At 35.7% G+C, this 26,670-nt stretch overlaps 1 protein-coding gene across 1 annotated transcript in view; it reads right to left on the bottom strand.

Annotated features, from left to right (window-relative positions):
• Positions 1 to 24,466, bottom strand: part of LOC145683698 (uncharacterized) — a 44,656-nt gene extending 20,190 nt beyond the window's left edge. The window contains exons 1-5 of the mRNA XM_081755070.1: positions 24,293 to 24,466; positions 18,525 to 18,621; positions 15,046 to 15,093; positions 10,196 to 10,258; positions 6,233 to 6,280 (exon numbers count right to left, since the gene is read on the bottom strand). Coding sequence (XP_081611196.1) covers positions 6,233 to 6,280; positions 10,196 to 10,258; positions 15,046 to 15,093; positions 18,525 to 18,621; positions 24,293 to 24,325 — 289 coding nt within the window. The 5' untranslated portion in view covers positions 24,326 to 24,466. The remainder of the gene's footprint in view (positions 1 to 6,232; positions 6,281 to 10,195; positions 10,259 to 15,045; positions 15,094 to 18,524; positions 18,622 to 24,292) is intronic.
• Between the last annotated feature and the right edge of the window lie 2,204 nt (positions 24,467 to 26,670).

Genomic DNA, 26,670 nt, shown 5'->3' with positions numbered 1-26,670 from the left:
ATGTAATTTAACGTAATTTCATAAACTGAATAGTAAAGACTAGTATAGACCGTAACCAATCTTTCTACTCTTATTATCTTTGTTACTAGATATTATCTACTTATATTCAACCCAATAATCTAAGTAATCTAGTACATTTGCAAGATATCAAACTGTTACCGTTTTGTTAGAATTTTTTGTTTACTTCTTAATCAGTAACATATAAATCTTAATAGTAATATATTCTCCTTGTCTTTCATTTTCTACATTATAAGTTTTCTATACTTATGTATTTCTTAAGTAAGTTATTAATTTAAGTGATTAGTAAGTTCTATGGATATACCACATTGACTTGACACGTAGTCTTCCATTCCAAGCGCTGCTATCGGCTGAAGGAATTTCAATCCCTTTGCTAAGACTCTCTCGCTTAGCAACAGCTGAGCCCTTATTGGCTCAAAGCATGGGTGTGTATCGGGTATGAGCAATAGTTCACATTTTTGCCACGGATCAATACATTTTGGCAGCACTATAGTAATGTTATTTATTTCATTTTTTTCTATATATGTACACTGACTATAAAATACATGCTAAGTGACAAAATCAAAATGTGGAGTAAAAAGTCCAGATTTTACTTTAGAGCTGGTGGCACAGAGGGACACGCCCATTCTTTGGTCGATTACTCGAACAACTTCCACAATTAATACTAGATAGTTTGATTTTAATTGAGCAGTGCTAGGCACATAGCTCACAATTTGGACATTAACCCATACTTTCCCATATTTGGCACTTAGTAAGGATTTCATTTTCAGTCCACATATATGCTACTCCATAAATTATCAATTTAACATATTGCCAATTTACTCTACTTTAATCGTCTACTTTATAGGGCAGTATCTATTTACACCGTTCAAAATTTATTCGATCTAATGTATTACAGCTGTATAGTACACTTAGTTTACTACCTCAAGGAAATTTATTTGAAGTTTTTGTAACACACCCCTGTAAGGTACCAACTGTTATAACTACAGTATGTTTTAAAACTGGAAAAAGAAAAGTGGAAAGTGCCAAGCTTGTATCAAAATTTTACACCCGTTCTTCAAACTCTTTCATTGTCACTTTGTCACCAATTTGACGAAGAGCTTGTGCACGTTGTAATGATATCGATACGACGATTAACGAGACAAAAAGGAGAAAAGAAAAAAAGACAAAAATTTAACTGTTGTAGATCTTAAACACGCAAAAAGTTGTTTTGATAAATATTTTGTCATAAAAAAGTCGTTGTTTATCAAAAGTTGTTTTGATAAATATTTTGTCATAAAAAAGTCGTTGTTTATCAAAAGTTGTTTTGATATATATTTTGTCATAAAGAAAGTCGTAAGTAACTAACAATTGGGAGATTTTCTTTGTGTTCTGGCTCATGAACCTTTAGGTCGTTTCTCCGCTGCTTGCTTTCTTGTTCGCGCGAGAAAGATTGCTTGCTAGCCACGTGCTCGGTCACGCAGACTTGGTGTATATTTAATTCATAACGCACCTGCCCGCAGCCAAACCGGACAACACGGTAAACCAATCTAAATATGTTGTTAGATGTGCGCAACAGCTGACGCGTGCTCTCTGTGCCGTTTGAAGCACTATCCTAGAAGTTTGTTTTCTTTCCGAATACACCTCGTATGTTGAAAATTACCAAGATTAGGCTTAAATTATTTTGTGCACCCAATGTGACATATGTATCATTTTGTGACTGTTTATAAGTTCTTAATACATATAATTTACATTCCTACAACACGTACATTACCTAATTTTCCGTCGGCTAATATACCGCAATTTTCGTGTCATTTAACTTTCCATCAATCCCATCAATGTGGATTAAACCAGCATTATAAATACGGTGATTTAGTAAAGGCGTCCAGAGCGTGGTGTGAATATATTATCCTGTGATGGTTTTAAAGTTGAGAAATGTGAAGTCTTAATTTCCTTCAGTGTCTATCGATTTCAAGTATATTCCAAGTAAAAAGCGGAGCTCCTCCGTATCTAAGCGGTTAGCGTACGCGCCTTTGGCGTGGGAGACCCGGGTTCGATTCCCGGCGGGAGCTCATGTGGATCGGATTCCAAATTAATCAGTAGGTCCACGTCTCATATAGCCTCGCTGCTGCAAAGGACGCTAAACTAAAATCAACACAACAACACCAAGTAAAAAGCGTACTTTTACTATCTGCATCCATATGTTGGAAAATACTGTCTGTAAGGGTAGAGCTAAAAGATGATACACGTGAGTTTTAGACCTTCCATCATCTTTTATTATAAAAGATTTCTTCTTGTACACAATAGTAATAAATATTATAGAAAATATAATAGCTTGACTAAATATATTAGTGGTTTTCTGGTGAAATCGTAATAATCCAACGACAATGGGCCTTAGGAAGGTAGGAACTAAGGCTCTTGCGTCCAAGGTGTAAGTAGGTACCTCCCTCTGATCAGGTGTCTTAAAGAAGTTGATAAAACCCGAAGATCAGGCATATGGTGCGGTTAAGAGGTAGAATACGTGCCTCTCAATTATCAGCCGTCTTAAAGAGAGGGTTAAGGAGCTCTGAGAGACCAGGCATCCTAGAGAGTGTAGAATAGGGTTATGGCACTATATATCGAACACTTAAGGACATTTCTATGATTATTAAATCATTATTTTGTATCACTGACAAACAGTCCACTGTTTTAGCGATAAGACTGTAAAGGTGTTATTTATTGGTTGAAACGAACCCTTTATGACAATTATAATTAACAATTTTGAAATTTGAAGAACATTTAAATAGCAAAGTTGTATTACTTCATGTATCGAACGGGTTGTGTTATATATCGATCAATGAGGTTTTAATTATCGAACAGGCTGTTTTATATATTGAAGCGCGGGGTTTAAATATAGAAACAGAATATTTTATTTTTAAACAAGTTCATTTTAAGGATAATATGGATGTAGTTTCATTGTAAACACATTGCAATAATTCTAAAATATAAACTAAGATAGTAGACGCAAAGAAGAATACATATTAAAATGTTCTAAGCTACAAAATGTTTGTTTTATATCGTCACTATTCAGCACAGAGAGGAGCATCTTACGTTAATCTTTTTGTTTGCTTTTCTTCTTCTTCGGTTCTTTCCGGTATTCCTCGGAAGATATTGCATACACTTTCTTCAGCCTAAATTGATGGGGTTTATCCGTGGCTTTAGGAAGTTTGAGAAACTCTTTGAAAAATCGTCACTACTACTTGAGGAAGGCGAGCATCATAATTCTGAAGCAATCTCATCTTGATGCAATATTTTGACGTGTGAATTTTTACTCAAGTTTTCGAAATGATGGCACCTAGGAGATCCTTCTTGGGTGAAGGTACGTACACATTTATGAGTTCATTATGCCATGTGAATTCACGATTATCACTTTTTTACTCTTCGTTTTCTTCTTCTGAGCTTGAATCATTTGTTGTTTAGTTTTTATCGGCCAATTTAGTTTCATGTGTCACACTGTACCGGTTTTAACACTTTTCCAATAAGCATCCAAATCTGAATCACTATCATTCTGTTCCTCTTCTTCACGTCTTAGTTTGTCACGGAACATATTAAGAACACGAGGAGACATGAATTCTTCCAGATCATCAAGCGCGTACTTCATTTTCTGATGAGGAGTAGGGAACTTTGCTGTGGTTTTCCGACTGAGATCTTCAGAATATCGTCAACACACTTGGTATAGTCCACAGCAGCAGGACTCAATGGATAAAGACCACACTTACGAAATGCGCTTTTCACAATTTCTGGTTTGAAGGCATCATTATAAACTTTCTTCAATTGGGGTACAAAATTAACTTTCGTTACCGAGCGTTTTGATTTTCTCGTCCTAAAGTGCATTGTTCAAGGGTGAAAATACGCCAACGTCTGCTGGTTACAGAAGATAAGTGGCATTGCGAAAAAGACAATAAACCAATATTCGATGATCGTGACAATATCCACTCACTTCAAGTGATAGATGATTCCTGTGCCCATCAAGAAAGAGAATAACAGGAAGTGTGATTTTCTCAGCCACAGACAAAACCGTTGGAGGTAAGTCAAAAATGTTGTAGTCTTCATTCAGCCAGTTTCTGCTTTCCATAGCTCAGGTACATTCTTCTTCCTAATTTGCTTAAGTTGCTGTAGATAATCATGGTTTGGGCGCAACACCCGTCAGCACAGAAATTGTCAAGTACTGTTATGCCCTCTTTTTCTTTAGATGTTGCTGTAATTTGACGCTGTACTTCTCAGACACCAAGGTACTTTCCTGAAACCATGTGGAACAGAAAGTTTGTTTTGTCTGCGTTGAGGATTCTTCTTGGGTCTTCCATTATTGCACTTAATTCCTCAGATTCAAGATAGCTCTAAAGTTCAGCAGACCTGCCGCGCATTCTCTCTTAAAAACCGCAGCCCTTGCTTGTAGTTCCAACCTTCTTCTGAGACAGACAAGGATATCTTCCCATAAAACACCTGAACTAAATTTCCCCTGGTCTTCCATGCTTGAACGATGTGCTTCTCCCTAAAGACTGTACAATTTCCTGAACAGTGTCCAGTAAATTACTTTTCTTAGACAGAAATCCTCTCCTTGCCATTATCCATTCAGAAATTCCCTTTTCTTCTTGTGGGCTCAGGAACGGCTTCCGGCCAAGAGCAATCTCAGTCTTCTGGCGCCAATATAATTTATCGTTTAAAGTCGTTATAGGAACCTGGAAGGTTCAAGATGCTTGCCTTTGGGACATCATACCGGACCTCACCTGCTGAACAGCTTGTCAAGGCAGATAACGAATAAAGGAATAGTTTCATTCTATGACGTTTTTGATTCTGATTTTGGGGACACCTTCCTTGTCGGGTTTCTTAATTTTGCCCATTGTCAAATCCTGGGCAGTAGTTAAGGATACTCAACAAAAATGTAAACAATTATTTATGATTAACTTCAACTGGGTTTACTAGTCCATACATTGAGAAAAAGTGCCCGGGTGAGAAGTGTGAAATAATGCGATCAGCACGACGTAAGAACTCGATTAGATAAGCTCTCTTTGCGAAATATTACTAAAAATGGTAAATATAAATATTTTTTTAATGGTTTGAACCCATGAACTATCATATACAAGGTGGATGGCTTACAATTCAGTGTAAAACTAGGTGTTCAGTGCAAAAGAAATCAACAACTTGGTTAAATTAATATTTAAATCACCAATACCCCTTCCAATTACAATAATGTTTGATACAAAAGAACACTATTCCTTAAAGGAATCTCTTTAATCGAACGGCATTTCGATATTACGAAATAGGTCTCGAATATCGAGCATTATTTTATTTTCCTTTCAAATAAGATGATAGCTAAAGAGTAACATTATAACAAATAAATACGTGCCTCTTAATGACCAGGCATCATAGAGAGAGGGTTATGGAGCTCTGAGAGATCAGGATTCCTAGTAAGTGTAAGATACGTGCCTCTCAATAACCAGGATTCTTAAGAAGTGTAGGGTGCGTTCCTCGCACTGACCAGGCGAGTTAGAGAGAGGATTAAGGAGCTCTGAGAGGCCAAGCATCCTAGATAGTGTAGAATAGATGCCTCTCAATGGCCAGGGATCTTAGAGAGAGGGTTAAGGAGCTCTGAGAGACTAGGCATCCTAGAAAGTGTAAGTTCTATAGCTTATATTTGTCTCTTAATGACCAGACGTCTTAGAGAAGGGTATGGAGATCTGAGAAACAAGGCATCCTAGAGAGTGTATATGTGTCTCTTAATGACCAGGCGTTTCAGGTAGGGGGTTAAGGAGTTCTGAGAGACCAGGAGTCTGAGTCAATTGGTGGAGATTGATGCCTTCTGTGGTCTGAGGGCTTCTTTTAACCTGAGATATCGCCTATCTTCGTTGATCTTCGTTACTTGCCAATCGTTGCCGATATTTGACGACGTCTTCTTCGTGACTGTCGTCTGAAGTTTATTTACAGCCATCACGTGGCTTTGGGAATATATATGAAACTTCCCATATTATTTTGTGAAGTATTTAGATATTTAATTACTTAAATAAAACTCCACTTATCATTTGTGAAATTAATTATTTAATCAAATGTATATAATTTAATTCATTCTCTAATTATAATTATGTTTATAAATTAGTTAATTCTTCCTTGTTATTTAAGTAAGGACAGCACTTTCAACTAAATGTGGCCTAGAATAAACTTAAATATATTTGTTTTTATCCGCGATAAATCTACTTACATTTCTGCCATTCACCTCCAAACAGAAACCTGTCTTTCTGTAAATCAACTAGAAAGTAGATCATGATTTTCATAAAATATCTATTACAGATAAAACACAAATATGAAATCTAATGGTAATTAGACACTGATTTACATGTATGATAATATATTTAATCAATGCTTTTTCTTAGTAATGTGTGATTGCACTCAACACAGGCAGTTTTAACCTACGTTTCTTTTTACGTGCGTTTTCTCTAGTTATTTATAAAATTTTTGGATTTACAAAAGCCTAATCGATTTTAATTTAAATTGATTTAAAGAATGGATGAATATTAAATTATACAAGGTAATACTATTACTGTGTCAGTAAGTGGTAATTTGTTCATGTTATTAAGCTTTTGAGAAGGATTTTGATACACTTGAATACTTTCCTATGTAAGTGTTATAGGTTCTATACAATACCTCTGAACGTCTGTCGGCAGATATGAGATCAAAAACAGTAAGATATATTAAAAAGCACTAAGCGTAAAAGAGATAGGTACCACTCCATTTTTTAAACTTCTTTCCAAACCACAAGTAGTAGAAACTAATCCATCTGTTTTTAAAGTTGATTGTCATAGAGGAAGAATGGAAAAAATAGCGTTCTGTTTTGAAATCGGTTCAGAGTCTCAATAACAGATTTCGTTCTCACTGTTATTTTTATACTAAAACCGAAAGTGGAAGAAATCAGCATCAATACAAAATACAATATGATAATATGACCTTTTACATTTTATTATGTTCTATTACATTTAATAATTAGTGTTTTCTTGATGATTTAGCAATAGCTCGAAAAGAATGCCTTGAATATTGGTTCAATCACAATTATAGTTACATGTAGCGCAACAAACTATCACATAACGAAATAAGAAGGCAATACGTTGCAATGATTTTTGTTGATCAACTATTGTAAGTAGATGCCAATACAGTGTTGTATTAGTTGACCAGAGTTTACCTATCAAGTCATGCTGTTGAGCTATATCGCATTTCTCTGATTTGTGAAGGAGAGGATCTTAAAACGAGGATATCTCCAAGATTTCCCGATCTGACACTGAAAAGGCACACCGCTGGTAATAAACCGCTCATGTATATAGTACCGCTCTCATCTGTGCAAAAAAATAAAAACATTTATTAGTTTCAACTGTGTACCTGCGTCACTTTGCTGTGCATTGAGCTGTCAAGTCCAGATGGCTGTTGTGGCCAAAGCTACAGTGAGAGAATAAAGTTTCAAGGAGATTCAGTACCCATATTGCAGCCCAAATTTAATCACTGTAGCCTTCGCTACAACAGCTGTGTGAACTGGAGCACAGTCATGCATCAGACATCATCGAGCCCAACGCGCATGTAATTCAAACGATTGCTTCGAACGAACTGACGCAACTAGACAGTTGAAACTGATGCACTATTTCTTCCATAGATGGCACTATATGCCATGAGTGCCTTATTGTGAACATTGCCGTATTTTAATTCAAGGCTGGAAACTTTATAAAGCACCCTCGTATAATAACATCCCAGAAAACATTCATAGTGAGGAACACATAAACGCTATGACAGTCACGTACTGTCCATTTCAGCGCCATAAATTTATGACGTCTTAATTTTTGTCATTAATTAGTTGTCTCGTTTTTTATATTTAAGATCGGTTTTTCTTTTAGCAGATGACTCATAATTCCTTCTCAAATTATTCAATAGCTTTCAGAAAATACAATAGATATGGAAAAGACTTTTAGGTAGCTTTTTATGATAATTTTAGGGTTTTATAACACTGAAATGAATACTAATAGAAATGAGGATATGTCAAAAAGTATTACGTTAACACTTCAAACTTATCAATATTAATTGTAATTGAGAAAAATTATACGTACCCATAATTAGGTACAGGGTGTTCCAAAATGAATATCTGGGATTTAAGGCTTCATTGCAATTAACTTACAATTATAAATTATACATCAAATGAAAGATCAACTCAAACTGTTTTCTACGCACACATGCGCATGTTCTGTTTCCTCTATTTGCCGTTAGAAAGCGCTAGAAGCACAGATGGGCACTAGTGAGCAGAAAGCTTTTTGTGTTTTATATTTTGCAAAGACTGAATCTGTAGTTACAGTGTCACACGCTTCCCGTATTAAGTTCAATTGCGGTTCACCAAGTGATAATATCTGTAGATGGTAGCATTAGTTTTAAAATACCGACTCTCTTGACTCTCTTTGTAAAGAGAAGAGTACGGGACGACCAAGAGTAACTGAAGAACGTGTTGAACGTGTAAGAATGTGTAGCCCCAAGAAATCAATTAGAAAGGCTAGTCGTGAATTAGCAATTCCAGTAAGGTGCCTGAAGAGTTTCAAAGAGCTTGAGAAATTTAACAAAGACAATTGAAGCAGTTGTTTGAACAATTGCAGGGGTTGATTCCAAAAGAGTCTAAGTCAATTTTTGACAATTTTGAGATATTGGTTCTTTTAAGTCCCCTTTCAGTATCTCCGTATACTGAGCATGGTTTCATGCCAAAACTTCATAAATCAAATTAATTGTAGGCAAAAAGAAAACAGTATTCTTTTCAAAGGTGTCCTAAGTCAATAGTATTCTCCGAGACTAGTTTCTGAATCATGCCTAAAAACACTTATAAAACTCTCGCTATAGATGATAATTTCAACGCTATCTTACGAAAAGTAAGCAATTGCTATTTTCTTTCATGTAGATTACTTTTCTTTCACAGAAATCAAATGATGGAAACAAACATAAAAATGGTCTCCTGAAAAACTTACATTTTTGACTTAGGCTGTTTTGGAATTGAACTCTTCAATTATTCCAAACAAATGCTTGGGAAAATCTCGTCTATTGACTGGCTGTGTACCGTTTGACGAATGGTACTCACATTGAACACTTGAACCAAAACCTATTTGAGTTACTCTTTCAATTGAGATATTATTGATAATTGTAGATTAAATACAACAGTCTTAAAACTCTGGTAGTCATTTTGAAGCACCCTGCACTTTCATTTACGAAAATAGATCTAAAATTAGAAAAATGATCTGAAGTCTTAATTACGTTTATTTACATTGGTCCAGGAAAAGTTATGGGTCCATTATACAAAAGTGAAAGTTACTCATGACCATTATTTATCTCTTTTATATGAATATATATGGCAAATACACATTTAATTAGGCAAAATGATTACATTTCAGGCTTAATCACATGCAGTATGTCCTGTAAGTTCTTATACTCTTATACTTTGCTAGTTTATTATTAAATACTTATTAGTAATGATAGTAACATTAATGTTAATTATTAATGTCTGTTGATGTAGATGTAGTTGATATTGTTGTAACCAAAGGGTAAAAGTGGATCTGAAAAGTTAGCGGGACGGTAGGTAGCGCCATGACGTCACACCGTCCCCGTGCCTATCTTTGCCCATTGAAATTTCTTTGGAACTAGAGGGACGCCGTACATATTTTTGGAGGTAAGAAGACGGCGTCCCCCGGCGTTCCCCCCGCACTTTTACCCCTGGTTGCAACTGATAATGGTATTAGTTTTGTTATTATATGTTGTTAATTAGTATCGTTTCAGCGTTCGCCTCGCTTCACCTAATTGTTTGAATTGCCTGCACTCAATATTTCTGAGTTGAAATGGCAGATAGAATTCCATTTTCTTTTAAATAGAATATATCGGTTCATGAACGTACTTACACTAGAGAGAAATTAACTTAATACAAAAATATTTTAGGAAACGTTTTAATAAACTAGTATGGTATAGAGTATACTGACTTTTAGAATATACTGTAAGAGAAGACACCGTGTTGTGTGTGTGTGTGTGTGTGTGTGTGTGTGTGTGTGTGTGTGTGTGTGTGTGTGTGTGTTAATGATAATAATTTTAACAAAGTGTATTTTCCTTAATTATTCAATTAAATAAGTAATTAAAATTAGGAGAAATAATCGGTAAAACTTACTTATTGATTTCAGCTTAGCTATATCGTCTTTCATAATTTGAGACTCCTCATGAAGACCATTTGCTGAAATATGTTTAAATTAGTAATTAACTATTTTAGTAAATCTAACAAGAAAATTTGACTCAGTATGAAAATTAAATATAAAGATTGGATGCTTTAATCAAAGAACTTCTACATTCAAGAAAGAAAGGATAGTTTATTATATATATATATATCTTTTTGGTGAGTATTTTGTGCACTAGCTTTAAACTGCGGATTTCGTATTTATAGGAATGTATATGTATTTACATGAAGATTTTTTCTGCTACAAAGAGTTAATGTCATTCTTCAAAACGTCGTAGCAGAAGCCATTACAGAGATATTACCTTTAATGTGGAACTAATTTATTATTATTGAAACAATAAAACTTAGTGCATTGTCTGCAGAAAATTAATTTGAAATATACATATACTGTATTAGCCTAATTTCTTGATACTCTAATAAAAACAAAATTGAAGAACTGAACCAATATTGATAATGTAACACAAAGTTATGTGAAAAAAGGAACATATCATCATGATCCGCAAATGTTGAGTTTTGCCTTGGAGTAACTTCATTCCTGCAAGACATAAGCCAATAACACAGTATGCGGCAAAACAAAGAGTACTGAATTAACAACGTGGACATATTTTTATTTATTTGTTATAGAATGTAATGAAACATAAGAAATATTATCAAATGCTTGTCAACTAAATGTAACTCAACAAATATTGTAAATTTAAGAGGAATCGCTCCGTTACATCATGTGTTCAAAATTTTAACCTTTACGTCCCACACATTCTTCATAGCGGTCCTGTAGAGCGATGAATATGTTAGTGAACATAGATTGCTGTAACGGAAGAAAAAGACTGAATCATCTTTCTTAACTCCGTTATAGTGGAAGAGGGTTATTTGTTCGAAAAATTACTTCCTTCAGCATCCCCCACATGTGTGAAAGATATTGAAAATCCGTTTCACTGGAAACCAAGCAATATATACATTTTCGTGGGCAAAAGGCAAGTGACTCACTTTCAGTGTGGATAGGAGCTCTATCTTGCTGCATTCATTGTTGTAACGACAGATTTTGGGGCAGCAACAACCGCGCAAATCCTGCAAGAATGGATGAATAATCAACTGTCAATTTATGTAGTGATCAATGTACACATGGCTTCCATCATTGAACCATATGTTGCTGATGAAATTTTCATCTTCATATGCCATAGCTAACACTCCAGAGCAATGCAGTAGACGTACTCTCTCATCTCCTGCAGTGAGACACTGCCCCACACCGTATGAAGAGAAATAGTGCTTAACAATAAAGACCTTTTCCTCTGTTGTGAGTAATATTATCTTCACGCTAACTGCACACTACACTAGTAGACACCCAACTAAGCGCACATGTGACGGTGACACCTCACATAACATTGTACCTGCGCACAATACATACACGAATTTCAGTACTGTTTAATTCGCCGCATACTGTATATGTTCATTCCCTTATTAAGACCTATCCGTAAATCTCAAAGAGACTAATTCACTTACCAAAGGGAGATCATACCAATTTAACAAGAATACACATGAATTGAGTAGAGATTCATTCATCAGGAAAATATACTTCAGAGTCCATAGAATATCAGACTTACGACTGTTTGCAATGATTCATAAGTATCATGCGTATATCCTAAATAGAGTACTTACAACCTTCTGTGAGTATGTCCAAAGTAGAATATGTACTAAAATATCCTAAATAGAGTATGTACACTTAGTGCGTTATAAAATCCCATCTCGAAAGTCAGAAAATCCCATTTTACTTTTGGTTTTCCCAAGTTATGCTAATTACAAAGTATAATAATAATAATAATAATAATAATAATAATAATAATAATAATAATAATAATAATAATAATAATAATAATAATAATAATAATAATAGCGATAAAATATGACAATTTGTCAATAAATATTTCCACAATCAAAAGCAAGTCTTTTTTATATATCAAAAGCGCACTGTCTTCATCTCGCCTTAGTGCGATGGTTTCATACTAAGGCTAACGATACTAACTTCGTTCTTCATACATTTTGTGTGGAACATTTTCGAAGTTGACTGTTTATCGTTTCATGTTTTCTATCCTTTCTTTCATTAACTTGTTCATTACTTTATTGTTTTTTTCTTTCTTTAAATACCAGAGTACAATTTTTGTTTCTTGCCAGTTGATTTTTGAGTATCAGACACTCCACAAACCACTTCGTCAATAGCATAAACTTTCCTAATTAGAAAAGAAAATCAGTTAAATTATAAAACAACATTGATTTTCACGCTTATTAATTGACTCATTATGTCTTCCTTTTGCCTCTAGAAAATTATGTTGGCGTGAATTTAATATACTGAAACATCCTCTATATGTTATAAATATCGATAAAAATTCCCTTTCCATAAAAATTTCGATTATCTCTTTTGAAAAAATTAATGTAAAAAATCCCAGGAAATTGAATTCTTCCGGCAGGTTGACATCCGTGCACAGCAGCAATTCAAAACACTGATGACTAAAATCCCACACGTTATGAGAACGGTTAATATAATTAAAACCACTTTAACATTCAATTATAAGTTTCACGTCCTATTCAGTCTAAAATTCACGTAGACCGAGAACCAACACTAAGAATATTGTCTTCATTTATATTTCGCGTGCTGCTTGCATAAGTCAAGCACGCAATGTAAAATCGTATTAAAAATTTTGTATTATGCAAAACATTTTATGCAAAATTAGTGATATTTTAATTTTTATAGAGTACTAAAAATTGCCAGTTATTTTCCATCAATCCGATATTCCGCACAACAAAGCACAGAAGGACATTCGAACTACATTACCGTTAAAACAGAAAGTCATTGGCTGCTTTCCACAAAAACTAAAAAAATCATTATAACTTGTAATTTTCGTATCATTTCTTTTGAACTTCTGACATTCACTTTCTAAACCCTTTATACAACTAGAAAGCAGGTTATTAGCATAGGCAGGCAGTGAGATTTATAATACTGTGTTCTCTGTTTCTTCTTCTGTCCACACGATTACTATTGATAGATTAATAGTTCACGATTTTATTCGATGTTGTTTTTTCCAAGATATAAATTATGGAAGTTTTTTTTACAAAACAAATTGACTTCTTCACAATCCGAAGTTCGGCTATCCATAACGTGGAAACAAAATGTCTGCAAATCACAATGTTTAATGTTATTACTAAGCTCATGAAGTCTACAACGAAGCCAACTTTGATCAAGATGGAATTAGTTTAATCATTTCCATGCTACATATACTATTGTTATATTATTATTAGTCTTATTGGAAATTATTAATCCTACTTTTTCGGGTTCCTGAACATTATACGTTAAAATAGTGATTGATTCTATTTCGAAACAAGTGAGTTTCTTATCGCTTTGTGAAATTACGATAAACCTTGGAATTGTGTAAATTCAATGCTGAAACTTCAATTACGACATTTGTAGCTTGTAGTTTCAATATACGATTATAATCAATGATTGAATGTGTTCCTCGAATGTTCAATCCATACGAAATAGCCATTGCTCGCTATCTTATACTTTTTCTCTATGAAAACCGGTATAAAACCAGAAATACTAAGAAGTTCTAATCGCTTCTGGTTTTGCTAGAGCGTTACACGCGGAGGTTATTTTCTCTTGAGATCGTTAATAGATCTCAAGAGCATTACCGTTTCTGGACAAGCATTACCGTTTTAATTCTACGTCGACAAACGTGGGAACAGGAAATAGCTTATTCCTACACTGAAAAAAAGGACTAGGATTTCCGTGTGGATACATTGTATTTACGCGGCTGCGTTCCTTAAGTAATGTAATTTCATGTATAAAAGTACAGAAGGTGGGAACACCGTGCCAACTCTGGAGTTCAGCGTCTGGATTTAGTGTTAAAAACGTTTTTGCTCTCTTTCCTTCTCACAGAATGATATGACGTCTTATTACCCTTGTAAGGTAAGGAGTCAGATTTAGAAAGAACCAATTGGGGACTGTCGTAAGAAGGTGGTAACAATATTTATATATGTAAGTTACCACCTTCGGAATGGGTATGGCGTTAATTCCGGATTTGAAAGAGTGGTCCCACAATACAAAATTTTCGCTGGACGGTGGCAAAATCATTGAACTAGGGATGCTCACAATCGAGATTTATGGCGCAAGTTAGAGTCATAAGTTCATTAGTGGGCATAATGCTTCATTGAAAACGATACGCACAAGCTACAGAATGGTACATTTATTGGGAAATGGTATATTAGTTGACATATTGGCACATTTGTTGGATCAGGGTGGTCAATGTGGGACAGAATGGCAAATTTGGAGAGACTAAGGGTGAATTTGGGAAAGAAAATTATAAATTTTGGAGTATAATAGAAAATTTAAGGAAGAAATTGGGAATTTGGAGAGACAGTGCTAAAATTCCGAAGGAGTTGTGAGCGTGCACTTCTAAAGATGGGCATCCCTGCATTGGTCTATTAGTAGCAAACCTAGATAAATATCCAATACGTAATCAACTACTCTCATTTTTGCCCTCCAAACTTTATTTTGTCAGCTTCACATTTTTATCCTCCACTTTCGCTCTCTGTAATTGGCTGAGAATTAGCACATGACAATTTTTCGTCTCAGAACTTCCAATTACAAATGCTGATAAAATGTATCTTAGCAGGTACTGTTTCGATTAGTTAGTAAGTAGTCATAGTTTGATGTTTAAACACACCTACTTAACTTTCAAAACTATAGCAAAAATAAAGAATAAATAGTCACTAAATAGTTTATGTCGTAAACAACTTACCATATTCTAATACTCCTATATAATTTGGTTCATAATCCATTTCTTCCTCTGAAATAAATTAAAATTTCAATATTAATGAAGATAAAATACCATTATGTAATGTTTTGCTTGTACTTTTCTCTGACAATAGTGCATTTACGCACCAAGATATGCAATTTTCCTAGTTTAGGTGCGTTTTAAAGGTTTGCATTTCATACCTGATATGGTACAAATGTATTACTTTCGGTTTTAACATTGATTCATAAGAGAGAAAAATCTCTCACCAATAGAAAACGGTTATCTAAGATGAATTCAAACTTCTGAACAACAACGTACCGCCCTTATGTCTCTTTTCAAACCGGAAACGATTAAAATAAATTAGTTCCGGTTTTAATATTGATCGAAATCGAAAATTATATAAATCTGCTTCCATTTCTTTTCTTTAAAAAATATGTTGATAACAAAAACGCTAATAGGTAAATCGTTCTCTTATATTAGTATCCCAGGAGTAGGTTTAATCACCACTTGTTCTCACGCATACGAAAGTAATAAAGTGAAACACTTAATATTTTGTCCAACAGCAAAGAACTTAAATAATTACAAAGAATCCTTCCTGAAATAGGACATTTAACGTTACCTTTTATAGAACTAAAGTTGTAGATGTAACTACATCCGTTACTAGTATTGGGTTACCATAAGAGAAACCAATACTGTCATAAGAAGAACTGATTACTGATTGATTTGGATTCGGTATCTCAAGAGTAAGTTTTATCTTTATTATCATCTAATTAACTTAAACTTCATTACCATATTTCCCTGGTTCACACACATTTTGGTGTCCAGGTACACACAAAGTAGAAGATAGGTAATCGAGAACTGCATGGAATCACGTTACTCTAGTATTCCACTACCTATCACCACACCACGCGCCAGATGCAATCCCTCTACTCCTGCTTTAACCCTTTCAGCCCTGATTTTTTGTTTACTCTCCGATTTTATTTTTATTTTGTCTTATTAATCTTTTTGACTTAACAAATGAAATACAACCGTCAATTTGTCTGCGGATGTCATATTTAGAGAATTATGGATGAAACATTTTGCGTGTACTAGGGATGAAATACGTATCTAAAATACAAAACTGGCATTAATCCAAAAGATCGTAGTGATCTAGATAGTTTAGAAATTCAAAACATATCACTAAAGCTGAAGGAGGATTTATTGTAAATAGTTTGTTTCGCCAAGAATAAAACAGTCTACGTGGCTGAGTTTAGTCCATCGTGATAGCCTCTGCAAGTACTCTACAAGAAATGTGCGTTGCTTCCTGACAACAGATGAAAGCAAAAGAGAAATAGCGGAAGGTAATTTAGACACGTTTAAAGAATACTGATACGAAAATCCAGCCATTTTGAATCCTCCAGAGTAATTATATTAATCTTAAAATATGATGTACACAAATGTTACCAACAGGTCTGAAAGTTTTAATATGAATAGTGGTGAGAAAAGTGGCAATAATCTACCGGCACACATGAGGCTTCGGCCCCACTCCGAAATGGGAAATAAACTCATAATGGGTGTCTAACTCGTGACATTGGCTCTGGAAAATTAAAAATCAAATCTTTCAGTTTAACGTCCCACGCTTATACTCTTGACCTTAAGGGGCAAAATGATGAAGCAACTGAATAATGATGCAAGAATTGGTGGAATAAAGTATGTTCCACCACAAACTAACTTCACCGGGAATCGAGCCAGGAACCCCACGCACCAGATGTAAGCCATCTGCCACTGAGCCACCGTTCCTCTTGCCGTTTAATCTGGGAGGGTACGTGTGACCTCATCACGGAATTATACAGTTAAATAGCGACAAGTGACACCCCTACTGGCAAAGATGAGGCTTCACTTATCCTCCGAAGTAGGCAACTAAGTCGTTCTTTTGGGTCCGGGAAAGAAAGACTACGTGGTATTCCAACATGATTGAAAGAAGGGTAGTAGTGTGCCTAGGAGGTAGATACATGTTCTACCGAGACGATGATGTAGCCTAGACCTCAAGAGCGTTTTGTAAGTGCTATTGGATCCGAGATGGGACTCTTGTATCCTAGCGTACACTCTTACCTGGCGATGTCTTAGCCAGGGATTAGAATTCACGACCCTACCAGACGAGACACCGCTCTCAAATGGACATTGTCTTTAAAGGGAAACTGTCTAAAGCAGACATTGGTTCTGGTGATGTACTATGTACCTCTTCCGTAAACAGAAGTAGTTTCGTATAGCTTTAACTGCCTTACAGACGAAAGGTATGGTGGCCCCTCCCAATGATAACATACATGTATCATTGGATTCGGAAGGTAGCGTGTACTTGCTACCTAAACTCGTTAAAGATAGGTATTGTTTGTATTGCTTGAACGAACGAGACGAGATTCGTCGACTTGCAAATGAACATGTCTGTTAGCAGACGGTCTACATTAAGTCATTGGCTCTGATGTAAGGTGTGTCTCTACCGTAATTAAAATAAGTCCATTTTTGCTTGGAATATCCCACCGGGAGGAGGACCAAACGGAGACCAAAGAAAGGTACCGATCCCGTTTATCTCGATAAAGATTTCCGACCCCAGTAGAAGAAAGGAAGCTGTACGGAATAATAGACTGGCATCAATCTCAGTTGGTGACTTAACACGTACCACTGAATCCTGGATTAGATGCACGAGTATCTCGAAGTATCCGCGGTACCTTTATGCCAGTAGTGCTACCCAGTGAACGAAAGAGGTAGACACGGTCGGAATGAAGAACTCCCCTGGGGTATGTCTGAGGCTTTCGGATTGGGTTAGACTGTGCTGAGCTGTTTATATACCACCGGCTTATACGAGGAATTTGCCTAACGGTGAGTTTAGATGGGAAGTGAGCTTGCCTTACATCGCTGTGGTACTATGTTCGAAGAACGTGGAAGGCTTTGACTAGCTAGCAAGGTCGCCTCGACCATTATGAAACTATTAGGAACTCAGAACTTTAGTCTGGCCGTGCAGTAGCAATATTTCACCTCGTTACAGAATATGGATTACATCGCAAATTGTGACTCAAGGTCAACGGTCAAACCTTGAAGTTGCGCATAATGCGCAAAGACAGTTCGTCCAAGTTAAGATTAACTATGGGCTGGATGCATCTAGCGGTATCGGACCATTAATTAGTCCGAACAGCCGCAGCTCAGCGTCAAGTGACATGTTGTTGTAGAAAAGTCCACCTAATTAACATGTTTATGTATACATCTGAAATTATATGAACTGGGAAGTTTAACCACTTTGATGAACTTCCGCGTGCACCACTATATACGTGAAAATATACCACACTGCTTCACGAACTACTTACTATCACTGATCATATAAAACGCAAGACATTCTAGTGCACTATTGTCTTCGTTACAACTAATCAAGATTATCTGTTGCCGTATATGGGTGTTCTATTATTTTGCTATATGTACAGTATATGTATAACAGAAAATAGAAATCTTACCTGAATAAGTGATAATATTTGGAGTGCCAGTCAGATGTTGCTGAAAGCCCATTGCAGTGGACATCGCATAACTTTGCCCAAGTATACTGGGGAGAAACTAATACAATATAACACTATGAGAAACAGTTTATATCGTGATTTTCACTAGCAGGAAAACTAAAGAGACAAGACAATAAAATAATTTTAATTGTAGGATGGGGCAATATGAATGGGGCAATATGAACTAGACCACAAATATTAATAACCTAATCATATGTGGTATATACACTTACATAAATATTCCTGAGCAATGAGCAATCATCACAATATACTTATTCACTAATTTGAGTATAATATATTTACTCATTTTTCAAAATTACTTTAATATTTCACTTATGTGATTAGAATGTTCGATTTTCAGGTGACTCTTTCAGAGTTCAGATATAAAATATCTAAATTATAAAACAGTCAACTTATTCTCCGACTGCAGATTTACACTTTAGACACCACTCAGCGTACCACTGGACCCCATGACGAACAGAGTCTTAAATATGCAATGCAAATAAGTTATCAACTGCACTTTGCTTCCCTGATTATTGAAGAATTACTTATTCCCTGAAAAGACGAAACGAGATTCCAAGAGCGGTAGAAATCGGTAGAAAAGTTCTAACGAGGATACTACTCAGGGAGAGTGACGGTGTAGGAGTCTTTGGCGTCCGACGTCTCTTGACCGTTACTAGACGCTTGTTGACAAATTCCAGCAGCATTGCATGTACAGTAGTTCACCGCTGTAACGATCTCCGGTCGTGATTTCGCATTATCGAGTGGAGCATCCTCACTACAGATTAATACACAAACATATAACACCTTTTGTGAGTGAATGTTGTTTCTGAAACCATCCTGAATATTAATTAAGATTCAAAGATTCTTCTGATCGTTAAAGATTGTCATAAAGAATTTACTTTTCATCAAAAGAGATAGTATGATAAAGGAAGTATTACCAGTTTTTCGTTTTCTTCCTACACTCAGACAAATGCATATCGACAGACGGCTGGCATGAACAATGTGGCATCTAAGAGTCCAAATTGTTCATTTTCCATATTATGCAGAACTGGTGAACGACAGTGGTATGATGTATGACTAACTCGTATGGAAATACACGAATACTCTCTGAGGGTTTATTTGCACGGTGTTCTAGTGGAGCTCATTAGAGCAAGCTGTTGGTCGGTTCCTCCGTGGCTGATTTTTTCTATGTTGTTAAACCAGGATGAACTTTCTAGAAACCAATGGTGCACCACTCGTGTCCGAAATAAACTGACAATATTTGTAGAATGTCCCAATTTGAAAATGAAATGAAACATTTAAGTTTTACGTCCTACGGTTTTGTCGTGTAGGCTAAAGGAGACGGTAATTTAAGAAACGAATAAAATTGTGTAATAAAGAAAATGGGAAGGAATCAGATAGCCCCGAGGAAACCCATGCACACGATGTTGGTCTACCACAAAGCTCACTAATGCGAATGGGTTCAAATACACCAGATTGAGCACTCTATCACTGAACCATGGTGGCCCCATATCCAAATGTAAAAGGAAATCCTTCTCAATTCAGTTCTCTTCATCATCCATCTTCACACCTCCCTGAATAGGCGTGCCTGTTTTTGGACATATTTACGGAATTCGTTATGTTGCTCCCGTGATTTTGACTCATACATTAATTGCATTATAGAGAATTGTTTCTCATTCGACGTAAAATCAAACTTTTTTCATACCAATCCATTACACTAAGTGAATGAGAAGAGCATAGTCTACCCATTTTTATACCATGTAAGTCTGTCCAGAACAGTTGATAATTTTTATATTTTCTCACTATCTTCTTCCGTTATTGTGATACAATAGCACAAAAAAATAAGAGTTATAATTTATAACTTAAATATTAAAAATTAAGAAGTTCACAACACAAAAGTGTCTCTCTTGCGCTTTGTTCTACATATTTACTAAAATGATCATATGTGTAACAAGAAGATTCAGGTTGTCTACGCTTTAAAGATTTGATATTTATGAGTTTAATTTTATTTCATTTAATATTCATACTTTTGTACTTTGAAGAGGTGTCCAAAATATAAGCATTTAGTCGCTCAATTTGGATTACAATAATTAAAAGAAAACAATGTCTGTTATTCATAAATTACAAGGACGTATTCCAAATACAATCGCGTAACTTTTCAAAATGTTATACTCAGGGGTGTAGTCAAGGGGGGGCATCGGGGCCATGCCCCCCAAATGGTTTCCTGGCCCCCCCAATTGACCAGCTTTTAAAACATCATAGTAAAAGGAACGAGATTTATTGACAATTAACAATTTATGGTAAAATAGTATGGAGAATATAGTTTTTCCATACCGATCGAAAAATAGTATAGTATCTCTTCCTTATACCGATCGAAAAATAGGATACTTTTTTGTGACAGCAGATTACACAATTTACTGCGATTTATATTTGACAGTTTGAAGACAAACGTTTTAACAAGGCACTACAAATACAGCCATAAAACAAAGGTACCGTACTAAACTGATTTGTAAGTACAGTATATTTTTATATGTTTTAACAAGTGTTTTAAAAGACATAGAGGATGGAAAATTTGGTGAGAAACAATGCTTTTGTTCAATTTGGATTTCATTCGGTCTTTTATTTCTCCTCAGTGTAATAAAATAATTATGTTTGTTTAGTCACGAATAATAAATAAATATTTTTGTCAGGAAACCGTAAAGAAATTAAGTGAAATTTCAAAGAAAATCTATCTTGTGTAGATAGGTTCTGTATACAAGGTCTTAAATTTAAATATAAAGGTAACCAAGAAAAGTTTTCTTTCTTTTTCACCCACCACCTTCGAACATCGATATGTCACCTAACCTGGAAGATCAAAAATAGTCCCCATCAGCATCGCCGACCTTCTAAAAACGTTCTGGAAGGCCATGGAATCCATCGCGGTAGAACTTGGTGGGCCGTGAAACGAAGAAAGTATCAGGTGCATTTTGGACTTTTACTAGAGTTTTGAACTGGCGTCCTCTAAGGTGATTGTCCAAAGAATGGAACAGGTGATAATCGGACGATGCAATACCCGGGGAATATAGTGGTTGCAATATTGTTTCCCATCCAAGGCGGAAAATGGTGTCCTGAGTCATCCTAGCCACGTGGGACTTAGCGTTGTCCCGTAAACGAGGACCCATTTGCAATTCAGAAGTGATGGCTCCAGAGTTTTGAGTTTTTGTTGAGCACAGCTCAATTGCTGACACTACACAGTTGCATTGATACTCTGACCAGCTGGTAGCGGTTCCCGATGCACGATTCACCAAACACACAGGAGGGCCCTCTTCTGGTACAGTGCTGGTTTCGGCTGTTTTGAAATCGGTTCATGGGATGCTAACCAATGATGACGGAGCCGTAGAGCTTGTATAGGACACACTTTTTATCATATGTCAACGCCCTGTACAGAAATGGCTCCGAAACAGTAAATAAACACAGGCGACTGCCATGTTGCCTTCTGGCCCGGAGTCAAAATATGTGAGACCCATCGACCCAACTTGTAGTGTTTCACAAGTTGATGGATGTGCTGCCGAATGGTTTCTCCACACACTGAATTGTAGTCCCAGTTCCTCTTTGTACATGTGTTGGTCTTCTGGCACGTAGTTTTCGGGTGTTTCGTCATTGTTCTTAAACTTGTTAAACCATCGCTGCAATGTCCGCGTCGTCACGACACCCTCACCAAACGCCTGGCATATCTTCTGTCCCGCTACAGGAGCGTTTGACCTCCATTTGAACTCGTTCAGCATACATGCTCTTATGACGCTCTGTGGATGCCCCATGTTCCCTCTGTCTTTACGCAAGTTCACGGTGTGTCTGAATTGCCACAACCAGGTAGTATGTTGGATATACCGATACCAACAACTGACGTTCGCCTTATCTCCACTCGCATTCAACTCACGGTGTGAGGTCCAAATGAACTCAGACCTCCACGAAAAGGAAAAGAACTTTCTTTTTTACCTTTACAGTTATGCACAAAAGTATAGCGTTTAATCCAGGGCAGTAGTTCTTGATTAAGCATAATAAAAACTATCTTGAACATAATTTATGGATAATAATAATAATAATAATAATAATAATAATAAGAAGAAGAAGAAGAAGAAGAAGAAGAAGAAGAAGAAGAAGAAGAAGAAGCTAAAATAGTGTTTTTAGTTTTCCAGATGAAAACCAAAATTTTCCTTTCTTTCAGGCCTCAAAAACACTAGCAGCAACACATTTTTTTTTTTTTTTTTGCTTTGTACATTGTAGCTGGCCCCCCTTAAAAACGACGGGGCCCCCCTACACAAACCTGCTGGCTACACCCCTGGTTATACTGTAGATGCGGTCAAGAATGTCTGTCAGTTTTTATTTTAGTTTTGATATGCCACAATTGTGCTCCAAGGCTAAAACGGACGATGATAATTATGCTGATGCCGAAATCATGGAATCACGACAATGGAGAGAAGGTGGAATATCTCCAGAAATCCAACGCACACGGTATTTGTCCACCACTACTTGAGGAGAGCTGGGATCGAAACAGCACTCTGCTTGTTACCATTCCTGTTAGAGGCAAGATAGTGTAAGGCAGAATTGTCTATAACGAGTGATTCTTCTTATACCCACCAGCTTTTCCGGATTCAGAGCTCGGTAGTGTTTAGGAACCCACTTTAAGAGTAGATCATGCCATTTGAAATCTCAGTGATGCATAAGAAAGAAAACTAAAACCAGGGGTAAAAATGAATCTGAAAAGGTAGGGGGATGGTAGGTAGCCGAATGAAGCCACGCTGTTCCCCCTGCCAAACTTTGCCCATTGTATTTTTATTTTGAAACTTGGGGAACGCCGTACATACTTTTCGAAGTGGGGGACGAGGTCTCCCCGCGTTCCCCCTCACTTATACCCCTGACTAAAACCCAAACGTAAACTCAAGTAAAAATTTAACCAACAAACAGTGTCCACATTTTATTCTATCAAAAGTTCCAATACATTTCAATCAAAAATTTTCTTGTAGATCTTATATCTGGAGAACTACATACAGTGTAGCCAAACCCAAATTACCAGTTAACTCACGACAACTCGATTTAGAGGCAGTTCAAAACTTTTGTAGCCCTGATCCAAAAATTAATTATAGGCCAAGATCACGATCTTTCGATACATTTTTGGGATTTCCTAAAATTCTTGTATATTATATCAGACCATCACAAGATGCGTAACCGGATTTTCAAGCGTTTATTTACTGGTTCTACCTCCTGTTGTTTCATTCAAGTGGTATAATCCTATTGGTAGATTTCCAACTCTTGTTTACTTAATTTTAATTCTTTTAATAATGTGAGAATAATCTCTCTCCAATTTGTGTCATATATATATATATATATATATATATATATATATATATATATATATATATATATATATATATATATATATATATACGGATTCGTCTACTAGTAGTTCAGTTAATAACATACACAATCATTATTCTATTTCACATATTTATTATTTATTTATTTTAACTAAATAAATAAGCTAACAGTTTCCTTTTATTTGAAATAATTAGCAACAAAAACAGACTAATTAAAATGATATGTTGAAAACATAAAACTTTAAATTGAATTTATACTTATATTTTCAACTTTGTTCGAGATAATACTTCAATGTTACGCTTTAAAGTTGATTTTATAAACTTGATTGTGTTTCGAGTTAAATATTTATGTTAAATGAAGTAAATACTTGCCTGTAACAACGTAACGAGAAGAAGCAAAACCATCTTTCCTAGGTTCTGTTCTCTATTAACAGTTACAAACTTCGCTGTATTTGTAGTTTCTTTTATATAAATTCATGTCAAAAGTTATAACGATTAATATTCTCATAGTGATTCAAGATATCGAAAACAAATTTTTTGTACAACTTACAGTAATGCTGAAGTCACTTTTAATAACTATAAATGTGAGCTTTGTTTCATCTTAGATGTGTTATCAACAAACATCTATGTTTTGTTAACATGTGATATTGTATCCTGAAGTGCTTGGTGATCTGAAGTTTCCATCAAAAAGATTTTTATTTTATTTTATTTTTTTGTAACACGTAGTGTCGAGGTCGAAAAATTACTTAATGTAAACACTATTGCAGTGGCTATTTAACAGGGAATCATACATATATACGATATACTCCGAGGTTATATGTTGGGACCGAAATTCTTTTCAATGTGTGTAAACAACAGACACTGCCCAAACTGTTCTGAAGCTGACTATATGAACACGTGATGAGAAGTCCTTATAACGACCTGTGAAATGAAGAATATCCAATTATATTAATTGTTGGATGGCTAACTTATAGAAACAAACAGATAATAAATGAAAGGGAATCATATACAGTGTTTCCAATTAGTACTTTAGTATTTTTTAAGAAAATATTATTTAACTGATATTTTGTAGAAATCTTTAAGTTTTACGTCCCACGATTATGCCGGTTAGGCTAAAGGAGAAGGTGAAGATGAGAAATGAATGAAATGAAGAAAGTGGGAGGAAACGAGAGAACCCCGAGAAAACCCACGCACACGGTGTTTGTCCACCACAAAGTCCACACGGTGTGAGCTGGGATCGAATCAGGGACCCCAATCACCGGAGGTGAATGCTCTACCACTGATCCACCGCGCCTCTAACTGATATTTAGTAGAAAAATGGTTCATAATGTCTAGGCTACTAACCCTTGTTATATGATTATCAATTAAACTATATTACAAAAACACACATTCAGTATTATTTTTTCTACTGTACTAGTTCAAGACAAACACGTCAGACAATATATATTTACTACGTCATTAATTATTTATAATAAAATTTAAGCTTCAATAGATAATAGAAAAAGGTATGTTTTCGATTAAAAACCTTAGCAAATTCACCTTCAGCAGTGTTTATAGTCAACAAGAGAATTTATTTCAAATCCAAGTGCTAATAGTAAAAAAAAAAAAAAAAAAAAAAAAAAAAAAAATTTAATGACTGTATTCTGTAGCTGAAAGTATTAGATAAATGTACTAGCAGAATGTTTCGGTAAATTGAGAAAGTGTGGCCCCACATAGCTAGTCCCTAACGCTCTCGCCTTATCTGCTCGCGGTCTCGGGTTCGATTCCCGGTGGGGCTCTCGGTCGAGAAAGTGTAAAAAGCTTTTTGAGGCAAGCCATCCTGAATGAGGTTTTTCTGATTGTTTCTCATTCACATCAGGCAAGTGCCGAGGTGGTACCTAACATATAGGTCCCAGGCCGTTTCCTTCCCTTCCCTTTCCCTTGATACTGTGCTCGCCGAGGGACGTCATCCCTCAAACGTGACGAGCTAACATGGTCATAGATACCGAAAGCCCAGAAATCTAAATCCTAAATCCCAAATTGTGGAATCTACATTATAAAATAATTGAAATCTTGAGTAAAACGGTGTATATAAATGTAGCTTAATACAATGTGTACTTTATATACCGAAATACCTTAAGGCTCGGTTCAGACGTGCAGAAAAGTCTGTTGCGGGCCCGATTTCTATAGTAGTGGGGTCCCGTGGCTCAGTGATAGAGTGTCCACCTCTGGTTCGATCCCAGCTTGCGTCAAGTGGGCTTTGTGGTGCGAGAAGCACCATTGTACGTGAGTTTTCTCGGAGTTCTCCCGTTTCCTTCCACTTTATTCATTGCACCATTTCATTAATTTATCATCATCATTTCCTTTAGCCTACCCGGTATAAGCGTGCGACGTAAAACTCAAGGATTTCATTTCATTACTGTAGTACTGACATTTTCCGTTATATATTGAGAAAGCGTTCAATATGAGGACTCGCTTAGATTGGAGATGTGAAATTCTTAATGTAAACTCTTAAATAAAAATAATGGATTTAGTGTTTCCGAATAATCCATGTCTAAGGCGAGAAAAAGGAAACATTTTTATAATTGTGACATTTAACGATAGAAGGTTTTGAGGAAATCCCCAATACGTGTAGCACACCACAAGGAGGCAATGCAGCAAACGGAAGCAGAAACAGATGGGTTGATTATTTTGTAAGCGACAGAGGTAGAGTTCTATGGCAAGATAACTTTGTTTAGGTTGTTCTTTATGTAAGAAAACATTCAGTTGTT

This window comes from Thermobia domestica, chromosome 4, assembly GCF_964235325.1.
Source record: "Thermobia domestica chromosome 4, izTheDome1.hap1.1, whole genome shotgun sequence".
In the NCBI taxonomy this organism is placed as follows: domain Eukaryota; kingdom Metazoa; phylum Arthropoda; class Insecta; order Zygentoma; family Lepismatidae; genus Thermobia; species Thermobia domestica.
The sequence above is the reverse complement of the archived record's forward strand: the minus strand, read 5'-3'. Positions and strand labels throughout refer to the sequence as shown.